The sequence below is a fragment of the Falco biarmicus genome, chromosome 8, assembly GCF_023638135.1.
Source record: "Falco biarmicus isolate bFalBia1 chromosome 8, bFalBia1.pri, whole genome shotgun sequence".
In the NCBI taxonomy this organism is placed as follows: domain Eukaryota; kingdom Metazoa; phylum Chordata; class Aves; order Falconiformes; family Falconidae; genus Falco; species Falco biarmicus.
The window spans coordinates 21,708,557-21,726,161 of record NC_079295.1 but is presented as its reverse complement, the minus strand read 5'-3'; the positions used below and the strand labels follow the sequence as shown (position 1 = coordinate 21,726,161).

The following is a 17,605-nucleotide window of genomic DNA, read 5'->3' as shown; positions in this document are numbered from 1 at the left end:
AGATCCAGAAACCAACTAGACAAGACTGCTAACACTGGATTTTTGAGCTGTGATTTAAAGAACTTCGTGTAAAACCATACATTCCAAGTTCACTAACACTACATTTTACATGAGACCACAAATTCAGTTTTGAATTGGCATGCGACTCTTGCTTGTTCTCTTTTCATCTCCCTTTGAGAAAAGATTCCTGGCTACAATTAATTCACTGGTCCCTCGCTGTCTGTAGACTTGCTAGGACACAAACTCGGTTATCATTCAGAGGATCTCGACTGTTCATATGGATTAGTAACTAAGAAACCCATGAACTGACTGCATGCAATATTCATCTGACAAATGAACAGAAAACACACAGAGGACAAACCACCAAAGAAAAGAAACTGAAGAGACTTCAGGTTCCAGGGAAGAAACCATATGCGCGTGATGAAGGGAAACAGGGGATGGGGAAGGACAAAGAGGTATGTTCCCCTTTAAAGGATTCACACAAATCCCTACAAACAAACTAAAATTAAACATTTTATAGTTTTGCCTAGATCTACTATTTCTTGCTTGATGTAAAACTAAAACTAATAGCATATGTTTTCACAAAGTCCATGTTTTAGCAGGTTGAATTATCAACTGTCCTGGGAAGGTAAGTTACACAAAGTGTTTGGAAGGCTATACACACTGTCCATATTGCAAGTCTAAGGAACTGGAGTGTCTTGAGAATCACCAGTAGTTTATCCAGAAGTGAAGGACACCAATTCAGATTTATGCAAGTGCTAACTTCAGTAGAATTTGCAGAAGCCTTAATAAACTGTAAGACTTCTTCCTCCCTTTTAAATTTATATGAAGTTCACCATTATTTTTCAGAATTCTAAACCCTGTTATTTACTGGGTCTCAAAAGTTGTTATGGAGTGCATCTTTTCAGGATAGAACTTGGTCGTTCTGAAGCTTTCACAGAGCTCCTTCCTATTCCAGATTTCATAAATACTGAATTTTGCTGCCCCTTTTCTGACCTGGCCAGGACAGAAGCATGAGTTCACCAGATAATCTCCATGAATATTAGTGAAATTGCTGGATTCTTTTCTGACTGCAGCATCTAAATTTCCAGCAACCTGGAAACAGCTTCACAAGATTGTAGTTATTTCATCAACCTTCTGGTCTATTAACGTATAGAAAAAACACCCAGATCAGGTGACAAAAGCACCACCACCACATCCTGTCAGAATCTGAGAAGGAAGCGAACTTTCCTTTTAAGAAGCATCAAACATAGTTAGCCTGCACCTTTTTTTTCTACTGGAATAAAAAGCAGCCTTGTATTCCAGTCAACATGCATCCCCAAACACTCTGAAGGCAACAGAGTGAGGAAATTTGCCTCTCCAAGAAAGGCAAAAGGTCCCTTAGTACCAGATTTTGGGACCAAACATTTGTATTATTTTCCTGGCAGAATCTCCTCTGGGTTTAGATGATTTACACTACATTTTAAAAAAGGCATTAAAGCAAATGTGAAATGGGGTGTCTCAATAGTGAAGAAAGCCAGCAATGCATTCTCTGCACAGTTCGAACAACAGCAAGAAACCTAAGAAAACAACGCTCTAATTCCTGCCCTACTACATCTGCTAGCCCTATCAAAGACAGCACCAAGGCCACGCTAGGCAACTCACAGTGGCATCCCTGACATTGTTTCAATACTTCTACTCAAACAGCGAACTACTCTAACATGGATTAAGTTCTCAATTAAAAAAGGCAAAGGATCAATGTCAATGTGTACGAGGTTGAGTATTATTCTTTCCAGATTCCCGCCTGCAGTATAAATTACAGGTTTGTGTGTTTCCAGAAACACAGATAGTAAAATTTGTCTTCTCAGGAAGAAGAGCATTTTGGTGGCTTAGCAAAGCTGAACCACAAGTAAAACACATTGAAAATACAAAGTTTATGACACGACCTTCCAGATTTTTCATTGAACGCAGAGAGCCCTAAAACCACAGATCCCCTGAAAACTAACATAATACAGAAAATCTGGTCCTTTTTATAAAACCTCAGCTATCTGCGCAGAGTTACGACAAAGTGCCTAGACAGCTCTAGCAAGTAATGCCTTCCAAAAAGTTCTTAAACAGCCCTCTTGAGCACAGAGTACAAGTTAGAGGTCATATTGAAAACATTAAGATTCGAAGTCACTCTTTCCATGTTTCCATGCTATATCCCGATGAATGACTGTTTTCCATTTTTCTATTTCCTTACAAATCTAACTCTATTAGAGACACAGCATGATCCACAGCAATTTGAAACTGTTGTTACTGACCACCACATTTTGAAGGCACAGAAACCACTGAACTGTACACAGACGTAGTCACTTTGGATTTTGTTTACTTCTGAAAAACAAAACTTTATTCACTCATATTCAGAAACACTTTTTTTTTTTAGAAGTAGGAGTTTATTACTTTTTATCTATAAAGATACTGTACTTTATATTCATATTAAAATAACATACGACAAATAGTAAAACAATGACAGTGTGCATGTTGTTTGTTCCCTGGTTATAGGCCACCACCCCACTGTACAGGCTGAAAACAATCCAGCACACAGACTCCTTCCTACCAGCCCATCGCTTCCCACCTGTATCCACCCACCGTCTTTTGCAGGGCAGGAGCACACTGGAGGCACCTCCTGAAACCAGAAATCATCTATGAGACACCATCGCTACCTGCAGGAGGGGTTGCCCCTCCAACACTTGAAACATAGGTCTCATCAGATCCAGAGGACGAAAAGGTCTGCAAGCACAGCAGAGGGCCCTTGGCCAGAAATAGGCTGCTGCTAGCCACTAAGTGAACTTTAGCTGGGTAGTCAGCCTGGAGGCTCATCTGATGGGTGTTGGGCAATAAGGGCACTGGGAGTAGGCTGCATGAATTAATCCGGTAACAGTCTGGTCCTGACTGTGACCTTTTCCACTCAAAATTACTGTGCAAGAAATGCTGCATTTTAATTGTCTACAGCCAAATGAACTATTGTACACATGCAATGAATTCCTGAAATTCCCAAAAAAGCACTGGACATATTCTGTGCATGTAACAATTTTCCTGTGACATGTAGGGACACGGCTGCCACCTCTACTTGTAGCTGGAAGAAAGCAGACAGCTTACCTGGCCTGAAAGGGTTGATTATCATAAATTTAAACATTTTCTTTTAATTAGCAAAAATAGGCCTTCCAGTTGTTTAGCAATGTCTTCATAGCCAAATTTCAAAGGCTTTGACACAGCACGCATGGACTGTAACCAACCTGCTCTGCACTTTTTCCTCACAAGTTCAGACAAAGCCACTTTCTATGATTAAAACACCCTTACTAGTGGGTACAGAAAAACCAAAAAACCAAAATAGCCACCTTGGTTTTCATGATGATCAAGCCTGGCCTATCTCTCCTCCCTCCTTCTCCCAGCTGAAAAACCATCCTGGATACATAGGCACAGCAGAATGCAGCCATGCCCCCCAAACAGCCTTGCACATGTCCAATACAAGGTTTTGGCCACAATTTCTGAAGCGTTCCTTTTTTGGTCCAACCTTATTCTCACTCTAGTTCCTTGATTTTCTGTAAGGATGGGCAGACGCTGACCAAGTCAAAGCCTTCTATGAGTTCTTTTTGCACATGTCTGCCTTAGAAAGAGACTGCCTAAGGATCTGTCTTTACTTGTCCTGTAAAGCCCAGACACATTGTTGGCACTTCAGCCTGAAATAGTTTCTGAAAATATTTTTATTTGTTCCATACAGAACAGAATGCTCTCTCTAAATGATGCATTTGTTCAACTACAGTAACAAACTCTGCCAGCTCCCTCTGCTCTCCCATTCCAAACTGCACGCAGAGAGAAGGATGGATGCAGAGTCCCATGGAGGAACTGGGAAGCAAAGGAAGAGGTGACTGGGAAGTGAATATAACTGACACAGCTGAAGCTGCACAAGGAGGACTACAAAACCTAAACTAAATACACCATTTATCCTAGAAATAATTGTCTAGTGAAATAAGAACTGCTTCCAAGAAGTGGGTACTAGCATTATAATCTCTCAAATCTCCAAAGAATTTGGAATAGAGTTTTTGAACAATTTTTCTAGGCTAAGAAGGCAAACTCTACTTCAAATAAATGTTTTTTCTTTAAATACATGAAAGGAATAAATTGAAATTTAAGAATAAGAAAGATACTTTGCTCAGTAGAAAAGAGATTACTCAAAATCAAAACTATTTTTTAGTTTGGGTTTGGGCCACAAAAAAGGGAAAGAATGATGGAAAACCAGGACACTGTTCAGACTCATCTGTTGCATGTTATTTAAACACTAAACGCACCATTCACTCACAGTATACTGGTAGATGACCACCTTTATACTAGTAACTTCAATGCAAAAATTCTGCTTTTAAATTTTTATCTGAGACAACAGTATATTCAGCTAAACTAAAACAATGTCCTTATTAAGAAGTCTCAGGCAACACCTTCAATCCATTTCAAAACAGTTAACACCTGTTTTCAGAAAAAGCTTAAATAATTCTGCTTGTTACAAAGCTATAAATCATGTTGTCTTGTCAATACCTGCAGCAGGAGACATTTTGTAAAGCAAACAATGCAGTGGTAGAGACACTTGTTGCTAACAACTGCTAGCAAGTTGTTTGTTTATTTAAAAAAGATCTGCCTAATCACTTGCATATATGTTGTACTGATTTATTGCTGGTTTAGTTTATTGATCTCAAGCAGCTCTGCATTGCCCCATGCCCCATATAAAGAGAACCTCTTAATTTGGCTATACTAATTAAGATAATTACTTTGAAAGTAACAGAGGAACAGTGATAAGCACAATGGAACAGGAGGGAATTACATACGGCAGACCACAAATTTACTCTAAAATGGATGTGCACAATTATTAATTGTTTTACGAAGATACACAAAACACGTTTAATTCTGTACTGAGAAGCACAGAGGAGTCAACACATACTACTACTACTATACAAAATTATTATGGATTCTAAATACAAACATTCAAAAACCCCTTTGAAGTAAAGTCCAAAGAGCATGACTAAGCTTAATGAGTCTGTGATCTCAGGACATATTATAGACCTTCTCAAATGTCTGAAACAAAATTTATAAGCTTACCATATAGGCAAACAACCTAATATCTAGATTATATAATGATCAGATTAGGATACTTAAAGGCAAAACAGTTTTGATTCAATAACAGCTTACATTTATGCTAACATTAGATACAAAAGGGCAATTCTGATCGTTCTCTTGGCAATTTCATAGCCACCAAGCATTTTCACTTGCCATTTAACATGTAATTGGTTAAGTCAAAAGAAATGAAAATCTGTAAGTTTTGATCATTCGGAAATTATTTAAAACTGCTTAACACCAGAAAACATTCAGAAGTCTATTATCAGGAATTAATTTTGTCCTACTTAATATTTAGAACATGTCTTCTGTATTTTTTCCCAAATGTGTATTTTATCACCTCCTAAAGCAGCAAGAAGATTACGGAAACGTAACGTGAATGAAGACATGGCCAAAAGCTGGCAAAATAGAAGTTTTATCATTTTTCAGGTAATCTCCATTACTTAAATGTTACTTTTTATTATTAAAAGGTATTATATTCAAACAAAAAGGTATTTTTAAAATGACTATAATCTTTACTGTACTATTCAGAAGTATTAATTATGTTCTAAAAAGAAACGTAGGCACTATTACTAAAGAATCAGTTTGAGCAATGACTCTTGAGCTCTCTACCAAAATACACAAGTAACACTAATCAAGATTTGCTTACATCGCCACCCTTACTACTGTATTTTCATGGTATTTTTGTCACAGCCAAACAATTTCATAATGTGAACTTTAAGAATGATGCATTATGCAAAATCTATGCAGCTGTCTTCACACTGATGGTCCAAACATTTATTTTGTATATCTAACCACAGTAATTTATTTACCCCGGACCCTGAGGTATAAATTACTACCTCCACAAGTAAGAGGTAACAAGTGACCATGTTTAACACACATAGCTTACTTCTGCAATGTAACATAAATCAATTTCTTGGTCTTTTTAACCCTAGTTATTTACTTTTTATTTAAGCTGACCAGAAACAGATCCACTATCAGCTGCAGCCTCTTAGCATCAAGGGCAATAACTAGTACCTGCAAGCAGCAACTTCTTAAAATACCCAAATGTCAAGAACGCATCTGTCTGTGCCTTGAATTACACCATTTCTGTTTGCAGTAAAAAATGTCACTTGAAAAATGAAGCGTTCCTTGATAGCTCTCAATTTTTATGTTTAAGTGACAAAAAATTTGAACACTGTCAATATATGAAATGGGATCAGTAACTTCTGACAGTTGCTCTCAGGATCTAGCATTCAGAAGGGAAAAAAATATATTTTTTTAATTTGTTTTTAGACACACGTCTTCAAATAGTAAAGGCTGAAAAAAGCTTTTGTTGTCAGCTAAAGACTGTTATGTGAAAAATGAACTGGTCTCTAACTAAAGGAGAAGATCTTAAACCAATGTGGATCAAGAAAAGTTCAATAGGTATCAGTGGCACTACAAGAGTTGGAAACCAGAATAAGGACTCCTCTAGATCAGGAAAACAGAAGGAACTGCATAAACACAGAATGGGCCTTTCTCTGGTGACTTTACCAAAAATAAGTTGGGCAATTGTACGACATCTTCATAGGCAGTGGTGCAAATTTCCCTAACATCAGCAAGTCCTCAGTGAGAATATAGCTGCTGAATATACTGAGTGCCTTTTTATGCTGTTATTTGAATAGAACTCACACAGACAATATCTGAGAATTTATGTAAAAGACTGATTGAAATGTTAAACTTACAGCTGTGGTAAATTGGGTCTAACAAAGGGATCGTTTTCTGCCCCATTCACAGCTTTATTTTTCCTCTGCTTGGGTTCAGAATTGGCAGATGGTGCCTGAGAATTATTTGTAGTTGGCGGCTTTCGCTTGGCCAGGAGCTTTCTTTGCCTTTCAATGTCTTCCCTTTGTTGATTCACCCATTCTTGCTGCCTGTAAACCCCAAAAAAAGCCTTATTAAAGTTTCATCATTTTGCATTTTTTAAAGAACTATCTTTTTAACTGATAAAGCATTAAGAAATTTTTAGAAAACTTACTGTACATGTGAAAATTTCCTAGGAAAAAGAACGCCAATGTTCCTCATGAGGTGGAAAAAATTTTGCTAAAGTTTAGGCACAATTTACTTTTGAAATATATGGTGGGTTGTTTTTTTTTGTTTTGGGGTTGTTTTGTTTTGTTTTTGAAAGTGTTACACATGATTTCTGCACTAGAAAAAAAAATATCTGGTGGATAACTTCTTTTATACCATCAAAAGAAATGTAACAGTCAATAGAGTACTTGATTATTCAAGGCCAAAAACTGAATTTGATCTGACTGTTCCCAAATAAATCATCAGTTTGGTTGTATGGCAAACAATTACAGTTTTTATGTAAAACACACATACAGATGGTTTTTAAGATTGTCTTGAAAAAACCAATCCCTAGGCAATCACATAACGCTAAGACTATATGTTGCCCTTCAAAAATTAAAATCTTGGTGAATTACTTTTATATCTCTCTATATATACATATCTATCTCCAAAGATTGAATCAGACTCGTTCCCAAAGAACAACTTTTGAGGCATTGCATAATTATTTTACCACCATCTCTGATGGTCTCTCAGAGCCCTTTTCCTTGGCTCCATCTCTGCTGAAATACCTGTGTTGCAGCAGCTCTTTTCCAGGTGGCTGCTCTTCCCCATCCACTTGCACTAGACCCTATCTGAGGCTGCCAGAATTGTCACTCCTCCTTCATGGCACTGAGGAGCTGAATGCCTGAAAAAGGTGCTACAGTGATGGATGCGCAGGCAGCACTTAGGTGACCAATGAAAACTTCACAGATCTCTTCTACCCCAGTCATCACCAGTGATACGCGGTTAGCTGCTTGTAAAATCACTGATACAGTTTTATAGCAATTTCTACCAGCTGAGCTGAATAATTACGTGTCACCCATTTAGCACATTCATGCTTTTCTAAGGATAGTTAAAATCAAGTGAAACCAAACTGTCTTTCAAAGACACCCAGCCTTAGTATTCTCTCAGTTGATTAAGGGAGTTCTGCACTGTATTCTCAGTCTTCAAAAGGCAAAGCAAAATACAACGTAAGAAAAGCTGCTCCAATCCTAGAACCTCAGTAATAAAAAAATCCACTAGAGGGAACTAACAATTAGTGAGAATTTTAAGAACATGGCATTGACTAACTTCACAAGATTTTGAAATGCAAAGCCATCTGTCCACTGTTCAGTAAATGAAGCACCATGACGAACTGTTGTAAAATGCCCCAGGCGTAATCTGTCTTGCATGCTCTTCTCTCTGCTTGCCAGCTTTTCCTGTGTGCTCTAAGAAAACAACAAAAAAAATAATATTTAGTAACACTGAAGTGTTCAAAAAGTCAGTAAAACACTTCTTTTTCCTCCAGCAACTTCCTACAGGAAGGATAAAAGGAGAGTAGATGAAAATATCTTTTATTACTTTACTCCACTTATTCTAACTTCTGCAGAGCCCAAACATCTGCAGTTGTTAGAATTGGTACTAATGACTACTTGGGCACATAAAAAAATAATCAGAGTTGGACTCAGTTTTCCTACAAAGGTCACTGTTCTTCATAACTAACAAAACATTTTATTTGTAAATACAGCAAAACTGGTAACAGTATCAGCATCATACAGGCATATAATGATGTCTGTACATGTCTATTATACTAAATAAGCCTGCTTACGTATCAGAAAGAGCGCACCTACCATGCTTAGCCTGGAAACTCCCCTGAACGACCATCTATGTTACTATCTGTACCGAACTGACTGAGCTCAGGAATCTCTACGTGGGGACGCACTGCAGCAGACTTAACTGCAGTCAGCTATTCACTTGCAGAAGTAGAAGCCGATGCCCTTCTCACAACCAGCCACTGCTACCACGAGCATCCCTGGGATGTGGTAAATGACTGAGGCTGCCTAGTTTGCTTCAGTACAAGAAGACAGACCACTGTGAACACCACTGACGGACAGAAACTTAAGAAGCAAGCATTTGTAACAATTAAAGAAATGCCGATGGCCCCAAATCACACACACAAAGAAGTGAAAAGTTGACAGAATTAAGGATCTTTGCGCAAACAGACTTCTAGAATGAAGAGGCCGCCTACATGGTCTTTTGTGAAAAATGGCCTATGTGATATTCTCAGTCTGAAGGTGCTCACCTAGCATCATGCTGAACAGATCTGATGCATCATTGTCCTGCGTTCCCCTCATGCTAGAACTTACAAAGGATTGCAATAATTTATTTATGCCATGCCAGTGAGGAAACTCTCCCCAATCCCCCAATGAATCAGACTGCGCCCTTGTATCTGACAGCAGCAGCTAGTGCAAGGGAAGAGACCTGGCTGTTTACCTTGAACTTTTTTGTATCCTAATATGTAATAAGATGATTTTCTAGTACTATTTTTTGAATAGGGCTGTTTTAAAGAAGAGGGAGAGAAACAAGGTATATTCTTGTCTTTTATGAAATTGCTGTTAGTTTACATATAATTGGCATTAAATTTGAAATAAATATTTCTTTCATAGTAGTATGCAGGTAAATGATCACCATTTCCTTGTTTCCATTAATTCTGAGCTAACATAGCATTTTATCATTTTAACATCAAAAATTATCTCAGGCACTTAAATGTCTCACAAGGAGATTTTATCTATCTCCTTTCCACAACAGATTCAGAAATTTTTTGATCCACTGTAATCATATTCTTAAAGTTTGTCCCGAAAATTTGCCACATACTAAATTCTTATCTTTTATGTTTTCCTATATTTGAATTACTCATGATGAAAACCATCCCACATACCTTAAAGTAGTTACATGTTCCATGATCTGAAAAAGGCTCAACATTTTATTTTGCCTATTCAGGCTTACAAGAATACTTACTGCCACATAAAGACCACACATATGATGTTTCAGCCTAAGAGACTAATGTGAAAAAGTTATTATGAAAATAAAGGAATCATAACAGAGTTCTACAGCATCCTCACAGTTTTTATCACAAAGATTTTAAAAGCAGCAAACTTACCTTTTCAATTAGAAGCTTCTTGCTCATTGAAATACATTTGTTTAACCTTTCTTTATATTTTTCAAGTAGCTTTTGTTGTTCATCTATTTGTCTTCTAAGATCACAGTTAGCCTAACAAATAAATACAAAATATGAAAAGACATATTGAAACATTTTTTTTTAATCAGCTGTCACAGAAAATAAAGATGTCTACCTTCACATGACTAAAGTAAAGGAATATGCATAAATATATATATATATATATATATATAGGCAAAAATATAATTTCCCAGATCTATCCCAATCTGTAGAAGGATGTACCTTGCTCCCTTTTCACTTTCTTTACACTGAGCTGCATACTGTATTACAGAGCATTCAGCATGTAAATAATATATAAAAGCACTGTACTGATCATTTTTCCAGTCCTCCAGCGTTAAACTGAAAGTTTAATTTTAGCTCTGTATCCTTTATACCTGATTGCTGAAGTCACGTGAAATCCTAACATTTTTGATTTAAAAGGAAACAAAAAATTCCCAATGATACAAGTTTCAATTATCTGAGTAGGAAATTTACCAAGCTCCCTACATTCCAATTATATTTAACTTATTACCTTAAAAAACACCACAGCAGTATTATTTTGTTTAAAACTAAATTATTTTTTTTAGTTTTAAAAAGGTTGTGTTTGTCTATTCCATACTGCTGAACATGTGCTAAAAGACTGTATGTACAATTCTGTAACGTATGATTGCATGTGTTAATATGTACTCGTGCACATATAAACACTAAACAGACTATGAATTGTTTCATATTTCTATATATCACCTCTCTAACACTTCTTTCAAGAGCACAAGTATTAAGACTTTGTTCTGAAAACAGGTCTTAGAGCACAGTATAGCACAGGTTTCTTATTAAGAGTAGTTTATTTATTGCCCATAATAATTGTCACAATCACCTCCATTCTGAAACTGCCAACAGTCGGCCCCCTGATAACTGCTATTCACAAACAGAACAACAAAACCCCCACCTGTCACATGAAATTATATTATGAAGTTAAGGAATTAATGAACTGCCTGCAAAACAGCATCAGCTTTCTTTGTACCCTCAGAAATTCTATAAACGTATTTAATCATCAAAAAGTTATAGCACAGAGGCAGAAAAAAAACCCTTATGCATTTCATTTTATAGACTTCTTGCATTTTCAGAAAAAAAATCAGAAAAATTAAAACCTCACTCTGCCTTTTAATTTAGGTAACTCCAGGGTAATTTTTAAAAACAAGGATTATTCAAACATTTAAAATATTTGCCTCAGATTCATTATCTGAATTATCTGAATAAATATCTTTACCCCATGTCCAATACTCACCCTGAGTAAGTCATCTATACGACCTTCTTTCTTTTCCAAGTCTTGATTTTTATTACTTTCTAGCGCAGCTAATTTCAGCATTGTGAGATCAGTCTAAAAAGAACATTTTGAAAATTTCATCCTTTCCTTTAACAATTATAGCATTATTTTTCTCATGTTTGTTACACAGAGAAATAAACTACTTTAAAACGTTCAACAAGACCAGCACATCTTATTTTCACGTGTTTTAGAAGTGACATGGAAGGTTGTTATTCAAAATTGCTTTCCCTCTTCATGAGGATGACTGTCAACATTTGGGATAAGCCACTAACAGTGTTAAAAGACTTAATCACTAACTGAAAACTTACTGTTCACAAAAAAAGCATATAAAACAGAGCAAGAATGTCAACGCCAGCTAATTACTTGAAAGTCTCTGTGTTTGGTTAACAGGTGAAGGAGCCTTGTTCTGACTAACTTGCGAAAGAGAACAGATCATGTCAGAAATGGCAGAAAGGATAAACCAGTTGCTTTTGGCTTTTGAAAGTCATGACAGAACTATATCTTGATCATTTTGATTACCATCTCATTTTTCTTCTTCAATGTCATACTTTAAATGCAATATGACAACAGCAGCTGTCACTTCAAATACTGCCTGAAAGAACAGCCTCTACTTCTCAGATCACACACAGCTAAAATCTTGAGCAAAAGCCTACCGATGACATGGTCAACTGACTACACATGAAGTATGACACTGGAAGCAAAGCAAGTGCAGAATACCAAACTAATCAGAGAGATATAAATTAAATTATGAGCTGGTGAACTTAACAGAAAAATGCTTTGGTGGATTCTAAAAGGCAAAGGTTTTGAAAGCCTTTAAGAATTTACAAGAAGTTGAAAGACAAAGAAATAAATGTATCTATCTGTTTTTTCTGCAGTCTTGAAGTGATACAGGATAGCTCTACTCAAAAAAAGTTACCTGAGTAATTTTAAAAGATAACTGCTTTGGTTGCGTGATAGGGTGGTCCCCAAAAGCTAATGAAGTAGGAGAAGGACTATTCTGTCGAACCTGGAATGCAGGAAAACAAAGGATTTTAGATACAACTGCAATATTAAATTATGAACATAGCCCTGTTCACAACTCTTGGCAGAAAAATCACATAGAATAGGGAAATAAGGTATCTTTCTTACAGAAGATACTACTCGTGGCATTGCATTGAGAACTATCACTATGCTGTTATTTATCACTTGCAGTTTAGAAAGGATGCAATAGATTCTCTGAGAAAACTGAGGCTGTCACTTTTAGGAAACAGACTGAAAGATTTAAGAGAATACAAAACTGACATAAGGTGATGCCAGTCTTACACAGACTTATTTTTCTGATTCTAAGCTTTCGCAACTCAAAAATAATGTGAGTTATTTTTGGAGTGGTTATTTCCCATGGGAGAACCAGAAAGGGGAAGCTAGTACAGATCAGAACACAAATTCCATTAATGGAACTTCCCCAAACCCACTAGTTTGTCTGAATGAGGCTGTTTTCAAGACAAATTCCACAATCTGTATTATACTGCATATTGTCAGACTGAAGTTGAAAGCACATGGAACAAAAGCTGAGGCCTACCAGCAGAGAAAACAAACCCCTTCTGTAACTGGCAGAATCTGTTTGGCCATTTAGAATCACATGTAGGTATGTTAACACTGAAATTGTGCGTATGAGGAGGGGAAAATATTAGCACGACCAAGGAAGAGACTTTTTAAAGGATACAGGCAAATTAGGTGTCAATTATTTAAAAATTTATGATTTATCAAAACCTGAGCTTTTAAAGTCCCAAGTTAGGGGTCAAAGCAACAAAAATCCTCCCCTTTTCTGTGTGAGTCTTGTGAACAGACATCATTAGAACATTTCAACATTTATTCAACATTTTACATTATTACTTTGTATTTAAAAATTATGTTTTAGAAAAAAAGTTCCTGTGTTAGCAGAAAACTTTAGTTTTAAATTTAGTTAAATATTTAACTTGATTTTTTGTTGGTTGTTTGTTTTGTTACTGTTGCAAGAATGAACTCCTCCTCAGGATTCCTTCCTCTGAAAACTCTTCCCTTGAATATAGATTCTTTTCAATTATGCTACCTTCAGACTATGAAAGTATCTCCAGCAGCTACAAAGTTCACAAACTTACAGAAGAAGGAGCGGAATGTGAATTCTGAGGAGATCGGATTGCAGGAGGTACGCCTCGCACCGGACTAGAGCCGTTTCCACCTTGGTACTATAGAGAAGATAGGAACCTCCGATTAGTCAACCTTCTTCTCAAAATACATTACACACCTACCAAATGATACAGTTCATCTGTACACAGAATTTGTGTATCATGTTGTATTACTTTTATTAGCATAGTCTTTGGCCATTTATATAAAAGCGTGAGAGAGAATTTTTTTGTATTTTAGCTCAGGCTGCACCAAGAGATCACTGCATCTCTACTTCAAGGTTTAATACTTATAAAATTACATAAAGAAAAAAAAAGTATCCTCTCAGGAGGCCTGTCCAATACAAGCAAAAAATCTGTAACTTTCAAAAAAAGCTGAAAGTAAATTTTAAAGCTAAAATAAATTTTACAAACACACAAAAACCTTACCTCAAAATAGTCACTAATCTTGTGACCACGTCCCCCAATATTCTTTCCTGAAACAAAGACATCAATACATTAGAATTGACTAAATTACTTACAGATGTGTCTTACATTTTTACCTATACAGTAAACAGCAAAATCTTACCACTGGTTAAATGGTTTTCTTTGATGTGCTGAGATGTGATCTCCCTATGTAAATAATCAAGGGATTGGCCACAATAAAGAGATTTGCATATTCCATTCATTGAGAAGTCAGAAATTAAGTCACGCTACAATTCCTAAACCAGGTTAGTGCAGACTTAGCAGTAAGCCTAGACCTCTTCTAGATACCAGAAAACTCATCTCTCATCCTACAATTCATACCTTCAGCTCCGAGCCCCTCCCCTTTTCAAGCACTACCTCATAGCTTATCCACTTCCAAAATATCAAATTAACCAAGTCTATTAACTCTATTAATTAATAAACTATTTTTAATAAATTAATAAACAAGTCTATTAATTAATATAACTATTATATGCTCCAGATGAGTTACTATGCCCAAATGTTTAGCTCAAGGACTTCCCTAAGTACAAATAACAGTGGGGGCATGGAGGATGACAAGTATTTCCATTCTTCCCAACCTGATGATGAATCAGCTAACTCACAGGGTTAACTGGGGAGATAAACAGATCAGAATGAGAGAGCAGAATTTCTTTTATCTTAATCAGTGTTGACACTTCAGGAGCACCGGTGTGAATTGATCTTTCTTCAACTTGAGGACCTGACCCATATGTGGCATTCCATAGATTGCACCAATGCTTCACCCAATGGCATGAATACTTTCTTCTATTAGGTTCTAAGACGACTGACATCTTAAGACTGTTATTTGTCTCTCATATAGGTCAAACTACCTGTTAGAAGACATCTTGAAAAAAGACCACTGTTCAAAATTGTTCTCTTTATAGAAGGAAATTTTTTTTATAAATTAGGAAATCACTACTTATTCACAGGTCCAAAAATGTATTTTTGGACTTTTTAGCAAAGATTTTTAAGCTTTTCTATTGCTTCAGCCCTGAAGAATTCATTCTAGTCCAATATACCTCTATACTGGCATTGCTGCATAACTTTGTCACTAAGAAATACCATGAAGACACAGAAGCATTTGGCAGCCCTTTCTGTGTCAAAACTTTTAACATAAATATTTAGGTAAAATAATTCAAAGACTTCAAACAGCACCCAGCTAACTCTTCCAGTACCCAGCAGTTACCCAGTTAGCGTACATCACTGTTACTGCCCTCTAGCCAGTTCTTTACCTACCCTGTAATTCTGCTAGTGATTTTTGGGTTTAAGCTTAATTCTCATCTATCACTTTATCAAATTAAAACTTGCTTTCATCCAGATAAATGAGACAGACTGCTTTCCTTTTCAGCATAGAAAAATCTATTGTATGTCATGTTACAGAACTCTGCCCTGAAGAAATACATCAAATTATTCTGGGCCAGCCAATTATTCCTAATTTCTACTGATTTTATCCCACTTTACAATCACCTCCATGTTCTAAACAATACTTTTCTTCAGCATTTATGGATTATTTTGCATGCTATAAAGTCAAAGTCCTAGGCATGCAATATACAAGACATGGATCTCTTGTTCCTATTTTCAGTACAACAGCAGTATTTGCAGTGCTTCAATTGTACTGTACCACTCCAATATGCTGCAGTTTCCTAGGCTAGTTCCTTGAGAATATTGCAGTGCAGCCTATTCAGTTTCACTGCTGCTGACAGTAGAATAGTAATTACAAGACATTATAACCATGTTGTCTATGCCAAAAAGTTCCTAACATTTCTATCATCTCTAATTTCAACTCTCATTGGTAGGAGGAAGGGTAGGCTACTAGAACAATGGAAATAGGAAATTTCATTCAAGTTCTTGAAACAAAGCAGGTTTCTATGAAGCAATACTAACAAAGAAATTGTAGTCAAACTACATAATTCTTCTACTAATAGTATGTTGCATCACGAAGACTTCAAGATATGGAACCCACTGGTATGTATCTGAAGTGACATTTCCTGGCTCAGTTAGAAACAAAAAAAAACCCAAGCTAATACAGATATTATCAAAACTATTCCTCCTCCCCTTTTGACATCATCTTGTCTGTCTGGAGGTTACATTTCCCCCATTCCTCCCCCAAAAGCCACACTAGAGAGAAGAATGACAAAAAATAAGCTTTGTAAATATTAAACTGCGAAACAGCCTCATCTTGATTTCCCCACTCCTCTAGACTACACTGTACAATAATCCATAGAAAAGAATAAAATTCAATTTTTAAATATACCCAAAAAATAAGCAATCACATATTATAGTCTGTAATCCCTTGTCCCCCTTACCTACTGAAAAGAAATACAAACCACAGAAGTATTTTGGATGAGAAGAGCTGCTACAGCTCTTGAAAGTATACAGAACTGTATCGTAGCTGCAAGTTACGTGTGCGGGAGCGCACAATTCTTACGGGCAATTACCAGCCCAGTTCAGGTTTTACTTGCCCATCCTTTCCAGTGACAAATGGGGGTGGAGGGAGGGGGGGATACATAATTTATCATCCAAAATGCAACACCTGTCTTATGCAAGCAAAAATACAGATTTTTTTAAGGCTAACAGTCAAAACTTTGTGCCTTATAACTGGATTAAATACATGCAGTAACTACCTAATTCATTTACATTTTAGTTTACCTTGGCTGCTTTCACTTTGAGTGTCTGCTTTTCGTTTTCTTCCTCTGGAAGGTTCTGACTGTTTCTTCTCTGGAGTCTACAAACAACAAAAATAACATGATCCAACAGCAGCTCTATTTACTTACATTATTGCCCTATTATTGTGAAATAATTTTAAATACTCATTCATAAAATATGATTTCACAATTCAGGAGGGATGTAATTTCAGATTGTAGTTAAAGTAGAGAATACGATCCTTGGTCAATAAGATAAATTCAAGCCAGAAAAGATACTTAAGTATGAAATAATTCTTTAATAATTTCCCAAAAGGCAATTCTACATATTAATTGTTAAGCAATTATACCTTTTCATCCATTCTGAGGTTTATAAACACCCAATATGGTTTCACATTTTACCAAGATCTTCCTATTATAGTTGTGGGTGTTTTAAAGCTTAACACTTGGTGAGATAAGCTGATTCTTGATGGTGTTTTCTACATATTGCCACAGTATAAACACAAAGTTCTAGCGCTTCAATAGGAAGCTTATAATGTTAATGCATTTTCGGAAGTGCAGAAGTAATCTCCAAAATACTATGAGCTGTAGATTTCTGGAATCTATTTAGGATTTTTAAAAAAGAGAGAGAAAAAAAAGAGAGGGGAAAAAAAGCACAATTGCTCAAAACCTGAATATCTATCCACTTGGAAAGTGTCATTGTCCCCTCCCCATTATATTTGTATCTCAAGAAAGTCAAAGAAAAACATCAAGCGAAAAAATGCAGACCTGTAAAAAATTTATTCCAGAAATATTACATATAGTTGCCTAGAAACTACAATCAGCACGTACAATACAGATGATA

General features: G+C 36.2%; 1 protein-coding gene across 7 annotated transcripts in view; it reads right to left on the bottom strand.

Annotated features, from left to right (window-relative positions):
- The window catches only part of TLK1 (tousled like kinase 1), a 91,497-nt gene that overhangs the window by 18,791 nt on the left and 55,101 nt on the right, over positions 1-17,605 (bottom strand). For 6 of the 7 annotated variants that reach the window (XM_056348933.1, XM_056348932.1, XM_056348927.1 and 3 more), the window contains 8 exons: positions 16,769-16,844; positions 14,066-14,112; positions 13,613-13,699; positions 12,412-12,501; positions 11,457-11,549; positions 10,115-10,225; positions 8,266-8,402; positions 6,831-7,019 (listed from right to left, as the gene is read on the bottom strand). In XM_056348933.1, the coding sequence (XP_056204908.1) occupies positions 6,831-7,019; positions 8,266-8,402; positions 10,115-10,225; positions 11,457-11,549; positions 12,412-12,501; positions 13,613-13,699; positions 14,066-14,112; positions 16,769-16,844 (830 nt within the window). The remainder of the gene's footprint in view (positions 1-6,830; positions 7,020-8,265; positions 8,403-10,114; positions 10,226-11,456; positions 11,550-12,411; positions 12,502-13,612; positions 13,700-14,065; positions 14,113-16,768; positions 16,845-17,605) is intronic. The other variant, XM_056348929.1, reaches the window with a different exon arrangement.